General features: G+C 46.9%; 1 protein-coding gene across 13 annotated transcripts in view; it reads right to left on the bottom strand.

Moving 5' to 3' along the window:
* The window catches only part of LOC126294996 (neprilysin-2-like), a 485,741-nt gene that overhangs the window by 76,053 nt on the left and 392,613 nt on the right, over nt 1–17,075 (bottom strand). For 10 of the 13 annotated variants that reach the window (XM_049987246.1, XM_049987245.1, XM_049987241.1 and 7 more), the window contains one exon: nt 5,263–5,391. In XM_049987246.1, coding sequence (XP_049843203.1) covers nt 5,263–5,391 — 129 coding nt within the window. The remainder of the gene's footprint in view (nt 1–5,262; nt 5,392–17,075) is intronic. The other 3 variants (XM_049987243.1, XM_049987244.1, XM_049987252.1) reach the window with 1 other exon arrangement.

The following is a 17,075-nucleotide window of genomic DNA, read 5'->3' on the forward strand; positions in this document are numbered from 1 at the left end:
TGACTGGAGCAACACTAGTTCTAAAAAGGGTCGTTATCCTGAGAGGAGAGGAAAAAGGCCACGTGCAGATTTTGTATTCATTTTGATAATGAGTGAAATGTAGCCACAGATGCTGACACTTTAAGGTACTGATTGCATTCCTGAGACCTTGGGGATGCTGTGGCACACATGAAAAGTTTCAGTAGCAAGTAGGTCTATATGTAGCTTCATGATACAATGCCATCTTTTCCACTCTTTCAGATACACACACACGCAAACACACACACACTTTTCTCTCTCCGCCGGCCTCTGTTGCCGAGCGGTTCAGGCGCTACAGTCTGGAACCGCGCGACCGCTACGGTCGCAGGCTCTAATCCTGCCTCAACCATGGATGCGTTACTTAGTTAGGTTTAATTAAGTAGTTCTAAGATCTAGGGGACTGGTGACCTTAGAAGTTAAGTCCCATAGTGCTCAGAGCCATTTTTTTTGTCCTTGATTTTCGTCCTTGGATTATGGCAATCCTATCCAATGGCAATCCCACACACCCTGACAGAATTTCTACGTTAGTACGCTGATTCCACATGTTGTGCTGTCATTCATGAACAGCATTCCAGTGGGTGCTTTCCAACAGGATAACGATCAGCCGTATGTCCAATATGCTCTGCAGAGCATCGACATGTTGCCCTGGCCTGCTCGATCACCAGATCTGTCTCCAACAAAGCACATATGGGACGTCATCAGACAACTCCAGCGTCACCCACAAACAGAATAGACCGTCCCTGTATTGACCGACTAAGTGCAAAAGTCGTGCAACTCTATCCCACAAGCTGACATCCGGCACCTGCACCACACAATGCACCCACGTTTGCCTGTTTGCATTCAACATTCTGCCGGTTACAACATTTCTTAATGTACCGACACTTCACATTTGCGATGCCTTATGTCGCGCTTACATTAGCCTCTGACCCTGCAAATGTGAATCACTTACATACACTCCTGGAAATTGAAATAAGAACACCGTGAATTCATTGTCCCATGAAGGGGAAACTTTATTGACACATTCTTGGGGTCAGATACATCACATGATCTCACTGACAGAACCACAGACACATAGACACAGGCAACAGAGCATGCACAATGTCGGCACTAGTACAGTGTATATCCAACTTTCGCAGCAATGCAGGCTGCTATTCTCCCATGGAGACGATCGTAGAGATGCTGGATGTAGTCCTGTGGAACGGCTTGCCATGCCATTTCCACCTAGCGCCTTAGTTGGACCAGCGTTCGTGCTGGACGTGCAGACCGCGTGAGACGACGCTTCATCCAGTCCCTAACATGCTCAATGGGGGACAGATCCGGAGATCTGCTGGCCAGGGTAGTTGACTTACACCTTCTAGAGCACATTGGGTGGCACGGGATACATGCGGACGTGCATTGTCCTGTTGGAACAGCAAGTTCCCTTGCCGGTCTAGGAATGGTAGAACGATGGGTTCGATGACGGTTTGGATGTACCGTGCACTATTCAGTGTCCCCTCGACGATCACCAGAGGTGTACGGCCAATGTAGGAGATCGCTCCCCACACCATGATGCCGGGTGTTGGCCCTGTGTGCCTCGGTCGTATGCAGTCCTGATTGTGGCGCTCACCTGCACGGCGCCAAACACGCATACGACCATCACTGGCACCAAGGCAGAAGCGACTCTCATCGCTGAAGACGACACGTATCCATTCGTCCCTCCATTCACGCCTGTCGCGACACCACTGGAGGCGGGCTGCACGATGTTGGGGCCTGAGCGGAAGACGGCCTAACGGTGTGCGGGACCGTAGCCCAGCTTCATGGAGACGGTTGCGAATGGTCCTCGCCGATACCCCAGGAGCAACAGTGTCCTTAATTTGCTGGGAAGTGGCGGTGCGGTCCCCTACGGCACTGCGTAGGATCCTACGGTCTTGTCGTGCATCCGTGCGTCGCTGCGGTCCGGTCCCAGGTCGACGGGCACGTGCACCTTCCGCCGACCACTGGCGACAACATCGATGTACTGTGGAGACCTCACGCCCCACGTGTTGAGCAGTTCGGCGGTACGTCCAGCCGGCCTCCCGCATGCCCACTATACGCCCTCGCTCAAAGTCCGTCAACTGCACATACGGTTCACGTCCACGCTGTCGCGGCATGCTACCAGTGTTAAAGACTGCGATGAAGCTCCGTATGCCACGGCAAACTGGCTGACACTGACGGCGGCGGTGCACAAATGCTGCGCAGCTAGCGCCATTCGACGGCTAACACCGCGGTTCCTGGTGTGTCCGCTGTGCCGTGCGTGTGATCATTGCTTGTACAGCCCTCTCGCAGTGTCCGGAGCAAGTATGGTGGGTCTGACACACCGGTGTCAATGTGTTCTTTTTTCCATTTCCAGGAGTGTATGTTGTAGTTGTTGCTGTGGTCTTCAGTCCTGAGACTGGTTTGATGCAGCTCTCCATGCTACTCTATCCTGTGCAAGCTTCTTCATCTCCCAGTACCTACTGTAGCCTACATCCTTCTGAATCTGCTTGGTGTATTCATCTCTAGGTCCCCCTCTACGATTTTTACCCCCGACGATGCCCTCCAATGCTAAATTTGTGGGAGCCGCCCGGGGTGGCCGAGCGGTTCTAGTCACTTCAGTCTGGAACCGCGCGACCGATACGGTCGAAGGTTCGAATCCTGCCTCGGGCATGGATGTGTGTGATGTCCTTAGGTTAGTTAGGTTTAAGTAGTTCTAAGTTCTAGGGCACTGATGACCTCAGATGTTGAGTCCCATAGTGCTCAGAGACATTTTTGTCTCTCTCCCTCGTGTACAATCACTCCTTCTCTCTTGCAAACACACACACACACACACACACACACACACACGCTGTTTTTCTCTCTCACATATAAACTCATGATACACTTTAACTCTGTCCCTCAGACACATACACATACTTTTCTCTTTCACACTCACACACACACACACACCCCTCTCGCACACACAGACACATGCGGACATGCCGCCCCCCCCTCCCCCTGTCCAGACACACACACTTTTTCTGTTTCTCTACCCCACAACCACATTCATGTTTTTCAGTGCTGTTTTTCTGGGGGAACGCTGGGGGATGCGTACCCCTACACTTCTTCGTCGACAAAGTAATTTTTTACAATGTTGAGAACTTGGAAGAGTCCCAAAGATTTATTTCAAGGACGTAAATTTTTTATTCCATTTTTTCGTGTTGGTAATTGCAATACGAACGATACCAGTGCAGTTTTTGGTGGGAAAAGCTATGTCATTGACTGTTTCAAGGATTCCGAAGCTGTGGCAACCGTTCTCACAACTGAATCGCTGGCTTCATTTAAGGTGATGTAAACTGAAGTGTTCGATACCACATTCTCTCGTATGTTTGTTTTTCTCGGTCTCGCCGGCGTCATTTGAGCTGTAGTAAAGTCGACTGAATACTCCGATACCTTTTTTTCCCGGCATGTTGATGACGTCATGGCTGAAAACAGATGGGTGGCATCCCATGCTTCAGTTATCAGTAATTTTCGCTGCATTATATTCAATGTCGGAGTACCCTCAAACGTTTTTTTTTTTTTTTTAGAAAAAAAGCACTGATGTTTTCTTCTTCACGGCTCTGCATCTCTCTCTCTCTCTCTCTCTCTCTCTCTCTCTCTACAAAACACACACACAGTTTCCTTCGCACTCTTTAACACCCCATTCTCCCTGCCTCTCACATGCTTCCTCTTCTCACTAGACATAGAACCAACTCTATCATGAAGTCACTGATGGCGCCAGGTACATTGATTACAAGGCATATTTCCTCTTAGTCCCAAGTGCAAAAGATTTACTACACTACTGGCTATTACAATTGCTACACCACGAACATGACGTGCTACAGATGCGAAATTTAACAGACAGGAAGAAGATGCTGTGATATGCAAATGATTAGCTTTTCAGAGAATTCACACGAGGTTGGCGCCGGTGGCGACACTTACAACGTGCCGACACGAGGTAAGTTTCCAACCGATTTCTTATACACAAACAGCAGTTGACCGGCGTTGCCTGGTGAAACGTTGTTGTGATGCCTCCAGTAAGGAGGAGAAGTGCGTACCATCACGTTTCCGACTTTGATAAAGGTCGGATTGTATGTAGCCTATCGTGATTGCGGTTTATCGTATCGTGACATTGCTGCTCGCGCCGGTCGAGATCCAATGACTGTTAGCAGAATATGGAATCGGTGGGTTCAGGGGGGTAATACGGAACGCCGTGCTGGATCTCAACGGCGTCGTATCACTAGGAGTCGAGATGACAGGCATCTTATTCGCACGGCTACAACTGATCGTGGAGCCACGTCTCGATCCATGAATCAACAGATGGGGACGTTTGCAAGACAACAACCGTCTGCACGAACAGTTCGACGACGTTTGCAGCAGCACGGACTATCAGCTCGGAGACCGTGGCTGCGGTTACCGTTGACGCTGCATCACAGACAGGAGCGCCTGCGATGGTGTACTCGACGACGAACCTGGGTGCACGAATGGCAAAACGTCACTTTTTCGGGTGAATCCAGGTTATGTTTACAGCATCACGATGGTCGCATCCGTGTTTGGCGACATGGCGGTGAACGTACATTGGAAGCGTGTATTCGTCATCGCCGTACTGGCGTATCACCCAGTGTGGTGGCATGGAGTGCCATCGATTACACGTCTCGGTCACCTCTTGTTCGCATAGAGGGCACTTTGAACAGTGGACGTTAAATTTCAGATGTGTTACGACCCGTGCGTCTACGCTTCATTTGATTCCTGCGAGACCCTACATTCCAGTAGGATAATGCACGACCGCATGTTTCAGGTCCTATACGGGCCTTTCTGGATACAGAAAATGTTCGACTGCTGCCCTGGCCAGCACATTCTCCAAATCTCTCACCAACTGAAAACGTGTGGTCAATGGTGGCCGAGCAACTGGCTCGTCACAACACGCCAGTCACTACTCTTGATGGCCTGTGGTATCGTGTTGAAGCTGCACGGGCAGCAGTACCTGCACACGCCATCCGAGCTCTGTTTGGCTCAATGCCCAGGCGTATCGAGGCCGTTATTACGGCCAGAGGTGGTTGTTCTCGGTACTGATTTGTCAAGATCTATGCACCCAAATTGCCTGAAAATGTAATCACATGTCAGCTGTAGTATAATATATTTGTGCAATGAACACCCGTTTATTATCTGCATTTCTCCTTAGTGTAGCAGTTTTAATGGCCAGTAGTGCATGAGGGCAGCAGAAGTACTAACCTGCGTGCACGCAGCCCGGGGTGAGGCAGACGTCCTGCAGGCTGTGGGCGCCGGACCGCGACGCCGGCGCCTGCGCGGCTCCTGCAGACACGTTCCCTCTGGACTGCATCGCCATCGGCATCAGCGACTCTGCACGGCAACAGGCAGGCGGGCGCAAGCGTTAGCCAAGCCGCAAGCTGCAAGCCGCAAGCTGGGTGCGAGTAGCGACGTCACTACGGCCGAACACAGTCTACCGTCTGCACTGATAAGCGGACACAGGCAGCAACTGCAAGCGCTCACATATGCACAAGCTTTACACAGGCTGTTTCACAATTCACGTTGCACACTTCTCGAGGTTGTAGAGCGGACTTAGTAGATCAACTTTTACAGGGGAGCCCATGTTCAACGATGTACAGACTTCACTCCTGTTTGCTGTCACGTTACAACAGCTGCTCGTTTCAGCTGGCCACGTCACGAAATTCTGACACGGCATCTCGGACTGCACCGTGTTGCCGCTAAGTTCGTCTCACACTTCCAAGCGTTGCTAAGATGGGGGTGGCGGATGGCTGCAAGCAAGCCGACATTTCCACTGAGAGCGCATCACCAGTACACAATAGCAAAGACAGAAGCAAACATTTCAGAGCGTTGTTAACAAAACGAACACAGCCAACTGCAAGCAAGCCAGCGATTGCATAGTCGGCACCTTGATCTGACAGCGGCGCACAGAGGCAATATTACCAACTCTTCCCAACATGGCGATTGAAGCTGATTGCAAGCAAACGATTCTAGTGTCGAGACATCATTTCACAGCAGCATTATGAATTACCTCGAAGAGAACGATCTATTGACAAACAGTAAACACGGATTTGGAAAGCATCGCTTTGATTTCAAATGATTGCAAATTGGCTCGGTATTTCTAGATTTCCAAAGGGCTTTTGACACTGAACCACACAAGCGGCGCCGGCCGGAGTGGCCGAGCGGTTCTAGGCGCTTCAGTCTGGAACCGCGTGACCGCTACGGTCCTGCCTCGGACATGGATGTGTGTGATGTCCTTAGGTTCGTTAGGTTTAAGTAGTTCTAAGTTCTAGGGGACTGATGACCTCAGACGTTAAGTCCCATACTGCTCAGAGCCATTTGAACACAAGCAGCTTTAGTGTATTCCGTGCTTGTGGAATATCGTCTCAGTTGTGTGACGCGATTAGCCAAGGTAGATCCCGTCGGATCACCGAAGTTAAGCGCTGTCGGGCTGGGCTAGCACTTGGATGGGTGACCATCCAGTCTGCCGTGCGCTGTTGGCAAGCGGGTTGCCCTCAGCCCTTGAGAGGCAAACTGAGGAGTTACTTGGCTGAGAAGTAGCGGCTCCGGTCTCGTAAACTGACATACTGCCGGGCGAGAGTGTGTTGACCACATACCTCTCCATGTCCGCAACTAGAGACACCTGTGGTCTGAGGTTGACGCGGCGGCCGGTCGGTGCCGTTGAGTCATCTGAGACCTGTTCGTACGGAGTTTACTTTAGTTTTTATGTAACTGGATTCGTGATTTCCCGTCAGAAATGCCGCAGTTTTTTAACAGTAACTAACGGTACGTCATCGAGTAAAACAGAAGCGAATTCTGGCGTTTCCCAAGGTACTGTCATAGGCCCCTGCTGTTACTTCTCTGTATAAATGATTTAGTAGGCAATATGAGCAGCCGTCTTAGGTATTTTGCAAATGATGCTGTCGTTTATAGTCTGGTAAACTGATCAGAAGAAACAAAACAAACGGCAAAACGATTTAGAAAAGATATCTGACTGGTGCGAAAAGTGGCAATTGACCCTAAATAATGAAAATTGTGAGGTCATTCACATGAGTGCTAAAAGGAATCCGTTAAACTTCGGTTGCACGATAAATCAGTCAAATCTAAAGGACGTAAATTTAGCTAAATAATTAGGAGCTACAATTATGAACAACTTCAACTGGAAAGAACACACAGAAAATGTTGTGGAGAAACCAAAGACTGCGTTTTGCTGGCACAACGGCTACAGGTCTACTAAGGACACTGTCTACACTACGTTTGTCCGTCGTCATACGGAGTAGTGCTGCGCGGGGTAGGATTAGCGAACATATGGAGAAAGTTCAAAGAAGAGCTGAAGTTTTGTTTATTATAGTTCCCAATGGCAGTGTTAACATTGGCACGTGCACAGGTCGATGGATGTGGAGGCCCGTCGCTGCGAGTGTTCGGTACACTGTGTGTTCAGACACACCTCTGCTGTGGCCGGCATTAAATTCCGGTGTTAGTTCCGCCACAGTTGGCCGACTGTTCTGTTTTACTAAAGTGCGCGTCATTTACGACGGCGGCCGAGTTTAGGTTCGTTCTGCGCATCTGACGTCACAAAACACAGTCAGCCAATGAACAGAAAACGACGTTGGCAGAGCTCAGACTGCAGTGCAGAGCACTTCAGTTTCACAAACGTTCAGTCATAAATAAAGTAATTGAATAAAAGTAATGCCTTGATAGCAGACTCTCTTTTATGGAAAGCTTGGAAAAAGCATTCTGTACACCAGTTGCTTCATATTCTATTAATTCATTAAACCAAACAAGCAATAAGCCTCCTAATTCAGGGGATAGCAAGTGATCTTTTAAAGTCTTCCATGTGTCAATTCGAATAACAAGCTGCGTTAGCGTAATGGTTAAGGTGTTTAGTTGTTAAATGAGGATCTGAGTTCAAACCTCGTTCGGTACTACATATTTTCTTTATTTAAAAACAATATCGAGGTGTCTTACTTCATGAATTTCAATCGTTTGAATGTAATTTTTTTGAAATTTCTAGTGCTTTGTCTGTTCATTATAATCATGATACGTTATCGGTTATTCTAATTTTGTCCTCTAATATTTCTTTTTACAGCAATTAACGGCAATGAAAACGCACACATACAATATTCACGTTATCTGTTTTGTCTGTATATCTTCTCTTCCGCAGTCGCTGTTTTACTATTCATATTGAGATATATTCTTTTGCGACAGTATTAAAAGTATTATTTAGAGCAGAATTTCGGCTCGTACGTTGCCGAGCTACTTGATTGTCTGACGCAATTCTTTGCTTCGCTGCTTTGGCAACATCATCATATTCAATGTTTTCGTCGACTGATCTATGTTTGCCAACTATCTGCTGTCCGCTGTGACAAACACAAATTGTTTGCACAAGGTGCCTCACTGTCAATATATTTTAGTTTCTATGTTTTATTACGTCCAAAATTCAATTTTGTGTAATTCGTCATCTTTGTGTTAATCAGAAGGTTTTGGAAAAAAGTGAAATGACTTTATTATAAATAAAAGTTTTATTACAGTCGCTAAAGATGGAATAGTTCAAATGGCTCTGAGCACTATGGGACTTAACATCTGTGGTCATCAGTCCCCTAGAACTTAGAACTACTTAAACCTAACTAACCTGAGGACATCACACACATCCATGCCCGAGGCAGGATTCGAGCCTGCGATCGTAACAGTCCCGTGGTTCCGGACTGCAGCGCCTAGAACCGCACGGCCACCGCATGTGCATTACTTTACATTTATCTATATTTAGAGTTAGCTGCCATTCTTTACACCAATCACAAATCCTGTCCAAATCACCTCGTATCCTCCTACAGTCACTCAACGACGACACCTTGCCGTACACCACAGCATCATCAGCAAACAGCCGCACTTTGCTATCCACCCTATCCAAAAGATCATTTATGTAGATAGAAAACCGGACCTACGACACTTCCCTGGGGCACTCCAGATGATACCCTCACCTCCGATGAACACTTACCATCGAGCACAACGTACTGGATTCTATTACTTAAGAAGCCTTCGAGCCACTCACGTACTTGGGAACCAATCCCATATGCTCGTGCCTTAGTTAGGATTCTGCAGTGGGGCACCGAGTCAAACGCTTTCCGGACGTCAAGGAATATGGCATCCGTCTGATACCCTTCATCCATGGTTGGCAAGCTAGCATGTGAAAAAAGGGCGAGTTGCGTTTCGCAGGAGCGACGCTTTCTAAAGCCATGCTGATGCATGGACAGCAACTTCTCTGTCTCAAGGAAATTCATTATATTCGAACTGAGAATATGTTCGAGAATCATACAGCAAACCGTTCGAGGATCTAAGGACTCTCGCAATGGATCTCAACCTGGTACGCGCCTTACCAACAGTTAATTTTATATGATCATTCCACTTCAAAAAGTTCCGCACGCATACTCCGAGATATTTTACAGAAGTAACTGCTACCAGTGTTTGTTCCGCTATCATATAATCATACAATAAAGGATCCTTCTTTCTATGTATTCGCAATACATTACATTTGTCTGTGTTAACGGTCAGTTGCCACTCCCTGCACCAAGTGCCTATCCGCTGCAGAACTTCCTGCATTTCGCTGCAGTTTTCTAATGCTGCAACTTCTCTGTATACTACAGCATCATCCGCGAAAAGCCGCACGGAGCTTCCGACACTATCTACTAGGTCATTTATAGATATTGTGAAAAGCAATGGTCCCAAAACACTCCCCTGTGGCACGCCAGAGGTTACTTTAACGTCTGTAGACGTCTCTCCATTGAGAACAACATGCTGTGTTCTGTTTGCTAAAAACTCTTCAATCCAGCCACACAGCTGGTCTGATATTCCGTAGGCTCTTACTTTGTGTATCAGGCGACAGCGCGGAACTGTATCGAACGCCTTCTGGAAGTCAAGAAAAATAGCATCTACCTGGGAGCCTGTATCTAATATTTTCTGGGTCTCATGAACAAATAAAGCGAGTTGGGTCTCACACGATCGCTGTTTCCCGGACCCATGTTGATTCCTACATAGTACATTCTGGGTTTCCAAAAACGATATGATACTCGAGCAAAAAACATGTTCTAAAATTCTAGCACAGATCGACGTCAGAGATATAGGTCCAAAGTTTTGCGTATCTGCTCGACGACCCTTCTTGAAGACTGGGACTACCTGTGCTCTTTTCCAATCATTTGGAACCTTCCGTTCCGCTAGAGACTTGCAGTACACGGCTGTTACAAGGGGGGACAGCTTCTTTCGTGTACTCTGTGTAGAATCGAATTGGTACTCTGTCAGGTCCAGTGGACTTTCCTCTGTTGAGTGATTTCAGTTGCTTTTCTAATCCTTGGACACTTATTTCGATGTCAGCCATTTTTTTGTTTGTGCGAGGATTTAGAGAAGGAACTGCAGTGAGGTCTTTTTCTGTGAAACAGCTTTGGAAAAAGGTGTTTAGTATTTCAGCTTTACGCGTGTCATCCTCTGTTTCAATTCGATCATCATCCCGGTCTGTCTGGATGTGCTGTTTCGAGCCACTTACTGATTTAACGTAAGACCAGAACTTCCTAGGATTTTCTGTCAAGTCGGTACATAGAATTTTACTTTCGAATTCACTGATCGCTTCACGCATAGCTCTCCTTACGCTACCTTTGGCATCGTTTAGCTTCTGTTTGTCTGAGAGGTTTTGACTGCGTTCAAACTTGGAGTGAAGCTCTCTTTGCTTTCGCAGTAGTTTCCTAACTTTGTTGTTGTACCACGGTGGGTTTTTCCCGTCCCTCACAGTTTTACTCGGCACGTACCTCAAAAGGCATTTTACGATTGTCTTGAACTTTTTCCATAAACACTCAACATTGTCAGTGTCGGAACAGAAATTTTCGTTTTGACCTGTTAGGTAGTCTGAAATCTGCCTTCTATTACTCTTGCTAAACAGATAAACCTTCCTCTCTTTTTTTATTTTCCTATTAACTTCCATACTCAGGGATGCTGCAGCGGCCTTATGATCACTGTTTCCCTGTTCTGCACATACAGAGTCGAAAAGTTCGGGTCTGTTTGTTATCAGTAGGTCGAAGATGTTATCTCCACGAGTCGGTTCTCTGTTTAATTGCTCGAGGTAATTTCCGAATAGTGCACTCAGTACAATGTCACTCGACGCTCTGTCCCTACGACCCGTCCTAAACATCCTCCATTGTAAACTGGATTCTCGAGTTTATACTATTCAGATGTTCGTGGAACCGGCTTAGTTCCTCCCTGCCATGTCTCCACAGCACAAACGTGTCATCCATGTATCGGAACCATACATTTGGTTTATTTTTATTATTATTTTTTCTGGCAGTATGGTATCTGAATTTGCATCGACGTTTTGAAAACACGTGAAGTCACGCCGCTGCGCGGGAGCGCGCTGACGCGGAATTTAGCGGCAGTCAGTAGCGAGCCAGCGGGTGTGATTGGACCTTCCATCGAGCTAAGACCTCCTTGAAGATGTCTCCCGCAGTCGGGTACGAAACGTTGGGAACTGACACAAAATTCATCAACCGACCACAGCATGACAGCCCGGATAATTATAATGGACACGAAAATCAAAGTTAGTTAGTTAGTTAGTTACGTGTTCCATTGATCAATACCACAGAAAAACCGTTATTATGTGAAACGCGTCAAATGCACAAGAAATGCGTACAGGAAACAAGTTATCTATTCCATTCCCTTAAATGGCACAAAATTCATATACACTCCTGGAAATTGAAATAAAAACACCGTGAATTCATTGTCCCAGGAAGGGGAAACTTTATTGACACATTCCTGGGGTCAGATACATCACATGATCACACTGACAGAACCACAGGCACATAGACACAGGCAACAGAGCATGCACAATGTCGGCACTAGTACAGTGTATATCCACCTTTCGCAGCAATGCAGGCTGCTATTCTCCCATGGAGACGATCGTAGAGATGCTGGATGTAGTCCTGTGGAACGGCTTGCCATGCCATTTCCACCTGGCGCCTCAGTTGGACCAGCGTTCGTGCTGGACGTGCAGACCGCGTGAGACGACGCTTCATCCAGTCCCAAACATGGTCAATGGTGGACAGATCCGGAGATCTTGCTGGCCAGGGTAGTTGACTTACACCTTCTAGAGCACGTTGGGTGGCACGGGATACATGCGGACGTGCATTGTCCTGTTAGAACAGCAAGTTCCCTTGCCGGTCTAGGAATGGTAGAACGATGGGTTCGATGACGGTTTGGATGTACCGTGCACTATTCAGTGTCCCCTCGACGATCACCAGAGGTGTACGGCCAGTGTAGGAGATCGCTCCCCACACCATGATGCCGGGTGTTGGCCTTGTGTGCCTCGGTCGTATGCAGTCCTGATTGTGGCGCTCACCTGCACGGCGCCAAACACGCATACGAACATCATTGGCACCAAGGCAGAAGCGACTCTCATCGCTGAAGACGACACGTCTCCATTCGTCCCTCCATTCACGTCTGTCGCGACACCTCTGGAGGCGGGCTGCACGATGTTGGGGCGTGAGCGGAAGACGGCCTAACGGTGTGCGGGACCGTAGCCCAGCTTCATGGAGACGGTTGCGAATGGTCCTCGCCGATACCCCAGGAGCAACAGTGTCCCTAATTTGCGGGGAAGTGGCGGTGCGGTCCCCTACGGCACTGCGTAGGATCCTACGGTCTTGGCGTGCATCCGTGCGTCGCTGCGGTCCGGTCCCAGGTCGACGGGCACGTGCACCTTCCGCCGACCACTGGCGACAGCATCGATGTACTGCGGAGACCTCACGCCCCACGTGTTGAGCAATTCGCCGGTACGTCCACGCGGCCTCCCGCATGCCCACTATACGCCCTCGCTCAAAGTCCGTAAACTGCACATACGGTTCACGTCCACGCTGTCGCGGCATGCTACCAGTGTTAAAGACTGCGATGGAGCTCCGTATGCCACGGCAAACTGGCTGACACTGACGGCGGCGGTGCACAAATGCTGCGCAGCTAGCGCCATTCGACGGCCAACGCCGCGGTTCCTGGTGTGTCCGCTGTGCCGTGCGTGTCATCATTGCTTGTACAGCCCTCTCGCAGTGTCCGGAGCAAGTATGGTGGGTCTGACACACCGGTGTCAATGTGTTCTTTTTTCCATTTCCAGGAGTGTATTATATCTCCAGATTTATTAACTCATATTCAACAATTCATCTATGGTATAGCAGGAGTAGTCAAGGAGGTACAATTTCAGTTTACTGCTGTCTGTCAGACATTTTATTTCATCTGGTAATTGATCAAAAAGTTTTATAGCAGCATATTTTACCCCTTTCTGTGCCAAAGATAGGTTAAGTATAGGACAGTGTAGGTTTTTCTTTTTTCTGGTATTGTAATCATGAATGTCGCTGTTGATTTTAAACTGGTCCATGTTGTTGAGAAAAAATTTCATTACTGAGTTAATATAGTATGAAGTACAATCCTGAAGAATTGTTGTCTCTGATGAACATTCCCCGTCGAGGACAGCATACTGAGTTGTATTACTTAAGAAGTCTTGGAGCCAATCACATGTCTGTCAACTTATTCCATATGCTTGTACCTTCTTCACCGGCCTGCAGTGAGCCACCAAGTCCAATGCTTTCTGGAAATCTAGAAATATGGAATCAGTCTGTTGCCCTTCAGCCATTATTCCTAGTATATCATGTGAGGAAAGGGCAAGCTGAGTTTTGCACGAGCAATGTTTTCTAAAACCACGCTGATTCCTGGACACAAGTTTCTCAGTCTCAATAAAGTTTATCATATTCGAACTCAGAATGTGTTTAAGGATTCTGCATATCATCTAGAATATTAAGTTTTACATTATTTCAATAACAGGAGAAACATCAACCTACTGGAAATCAAAAAACACCACGACACAGGATGCCAGCCAAATAATAAAAGAACAGACTCAGTTTCCATTTGCCCCTTTGCCACATTAAGTTTTCTTAGATTCAAACGTACATTTATCTTATTTCTTATCTGGTTACCCCTTTATTTGTTAATGTAATTACGTCTGTGTTTCAAAAAAATGTAATGTTTTCCTATGTCAACATTTTGTCTTTTTCCTATTTTCCGTAAGCCGGCCGCGGTGGCCGAGCGGTTCTTGGCGCTTCAGTCTAGAACCGCGTGATCGCTACGGTCGCAGGTTCGAATCCTTCCTCGGGCATGGATGTGTGTGATGTCCTTAGGTTAGTTAGGTTTAAGTAGTTCTTAGTTCTAGGGGACTGATGCCGCCAGAAGTGAAGTCCCATACTGATCAGAGCCATTTGAACCATTTTTTAAATATTTTTTCTGTAACGTTTTAAAGTGGTTCGATTATTTGATGTTGCATGTATATTATAATACTTTTTTTATTTTTGACGACTAGTTGTTTACATACATTGGATAGCCCACGTCCCCTTTGAAAGCGACTGCAATAACCTCCCCTTTGAAAGCGACTGCAATATTTCGACTTTTGAAATAGAATAAGCAGCTACAACAATGGAGAGTTTTACGTAATAATCGTTTCTTAGGATTCTTGTGTCAGCATTTCAACTTATTTCATCACTGAAGTTAGATGTTTCTCTTCGTGGGTCTGCAAAATGACTTTATCGATAGAGGAAAGACGGTCTCGTAAACTGACATATGGCCAGGAGAGAGGTGTGCTGACCACATGCCCCTCCGTATCTGCATTGGCTCACGACTAGAGTTGACGGTGACACGGCGGTCGGTGGGTAACGTTGGGCCTTGATGGCCTGTTCAGGGGGAGTTTAGTTTTTTTAGATAGAGAAAATAACTGAAATTGTGGTAGCATACGTAGCCGGCCGCTGTGGCCGTGCGGTTCTAGCCGCTTCAGTCCGGAACGCTACTGCGGGTTCGAATCCTGCCTCGGGCATGGATGTGTGTGATGTCCTTAGGTTAGTTAGGTTTAAGTAGTTCTAAGTTCTAGGGGTCTGATGACCTCAGATATTAAGTCCCATAGTGCTCAGGGCCATTCGAAGCATTTCTTTTTACCTTCTGTACAAATGACATTGCTATCCTGAGTGAAAGTGAAGAAGAATTAAATGATCTGCTGAACGGAATGAACAGTCTAATGAGTACACAGTATGGTTTGAGAGTAAATCGGAGAAATACGAAGGTAATGAGAAGTAGTAGAAATGAGAACAGCGAGAAACTTAACATCATCAGGATTGATGGTCACGAAGTCAATAAAGTTAAGGAATTCTGCTACCTAGGCAGTAAAATAACCAATGGCGGACGGAGCAAGGAGGACATCAAAAGCAGACTCGCTATGGCAAAAAACGCATTTCTGGCCAAGAGAAGTCTACTAATATCAAATATCGGCCTTAATCTGAGAAAGAAATTTCTGAGGATGTACGTCTGGAGTACAGCATTGTATGGTAGTGAAACATGGACTGTGGGAAAACCGGAACAGAAAAGAATCGAAGTATTTGAGATGTGGTGCTATAGACGAATGTTGAAAATTAGGTGGACTGATAAGGTAAGGAATAAGAAGGTTCTACGCAGAATCGGAGAGGAAAGGAATATGTGGAAAACACTGATAAGGAGAAGGGACAGGATGATAGGACATCTGCTAAGACATGAGGGAATGACTTCCATGGTACTAGAGAGAGCTGTAGAGGGCAAAAACTGTAGAGGAAGACAGAGATTGGAATGCGTCAAGCAAATAATTGAGGACGTAGGTTGCAAGTGCTACTCTGAGGTGAAGAGGTTGGCACAGGGGAGGAATTCGTGGCTGGCCGCCGTAGACTGATGACAAAAAAAAAAGTATCTGTGTAAGTCACACATTATGTTTATCTGCGTTCGTGACATTCAGATTTGATCTTAATATGGTCTGAGAAGCTGAAAGGCGGTCCAGGACAAAATAAATACAATTTTACAGATTATAAGGAAGTGTTTTTCTTTTGAATATTAACGCACAAAACCTTAACATCTTCACGTACCGGGGGCCGTATAGGACACACGGAACTGACGACGTTTGTTGAACGGAACGCATGTAACACCAAAGATAGACATGACAACAGTCTGCTCACCTTTGGTGATATATCACGAGCTACTACAGCGCTATGTGTGGTCAGTTACTGAACTCAGCTACTGTTTTTCCAGCGCCCGCACTGGAAGAACTGCAAAACGGGGTCGAGACTGTGTAAGTGTTTTATTTTATTCATTTACGCACATGTTAACTACCTTGAACCGAACGCTACTTTATTATCGACAGACTGTTAACGGTATACTGGCCTCCTGTAGCACTAAGATAGCACTTCCTAATAATTTGTTGCGCGAGTTTGACGTGTATGTCGTACGTGACACAATGGATATGTACCTCGTAAAAAAATTTTTCATTTGTAAATATTCAGCAGTAATTCGTTATCAGTTTTGGCAGATTTTGTTATTTTTGAGTAATAATATGTGAAGCGGCTATAACAATCACAATAAAAGACATATCTAGTTTTGCAACTCCCCGGTTCCCAGAACTCCTCAAGACACACGTTGACTGGATACTGTGTCACAAACACAGTCCCTCTGACTGTTCAGAAATGTCGCTATACTCGCCCAGAGGTGTAAACAAACACGCACTGAGCAGCGCCTATTAGACGGAGGGGGTCCGACAGCCGATCAGCTCCATTCATTCCCCCAGGAAGGAGGTACACGGCTCGTGTTGTCTGTAGTTCAACCGTGCCTAGACGGTCAACACCGCGGTTCAATCGCGTCCGTATTGCTACTTTGCGCCAGGAAGGGCTCTCAACAAGTGAACCAAAGCGATGTTGTTCAAACATGGAGGAGATACAGAGAGACAGGAACTGTCGATGACGTGCCTCGCTCAGGCCGCCCGAGGGCTGCTACTGCAGTGGATTGTCGCTCGGAGGAACCCTGACAGCAACGCCACCATGTTGAAGAATGCTTTTAGTTCGGCCACAGGACGCCGTGTTACAACTCAAACTGTGCCCAATAGGCTGCACGATGCGCAGCTTCACTCCCGAAGTCCATCTTTGCAACCACTGCACCTTGCAGTGCGGTACAGATGGGCACAACAA

This window comes from Schistocerca gregaria, chromosome 11, assembly GCF_023897955.1.
Source record: "Schistocerca gregaria isolate iqSchGreg1 chromosome 11, iqSchGreg1.2, whole genome shotgun sequence".
NCBI classification, from domain to species: Eukaryota; Metazoa; Arthropoda; class Insecta; order Orthoptera; family Acrididae; genus Schistocerca; species Schistocerca gregaria.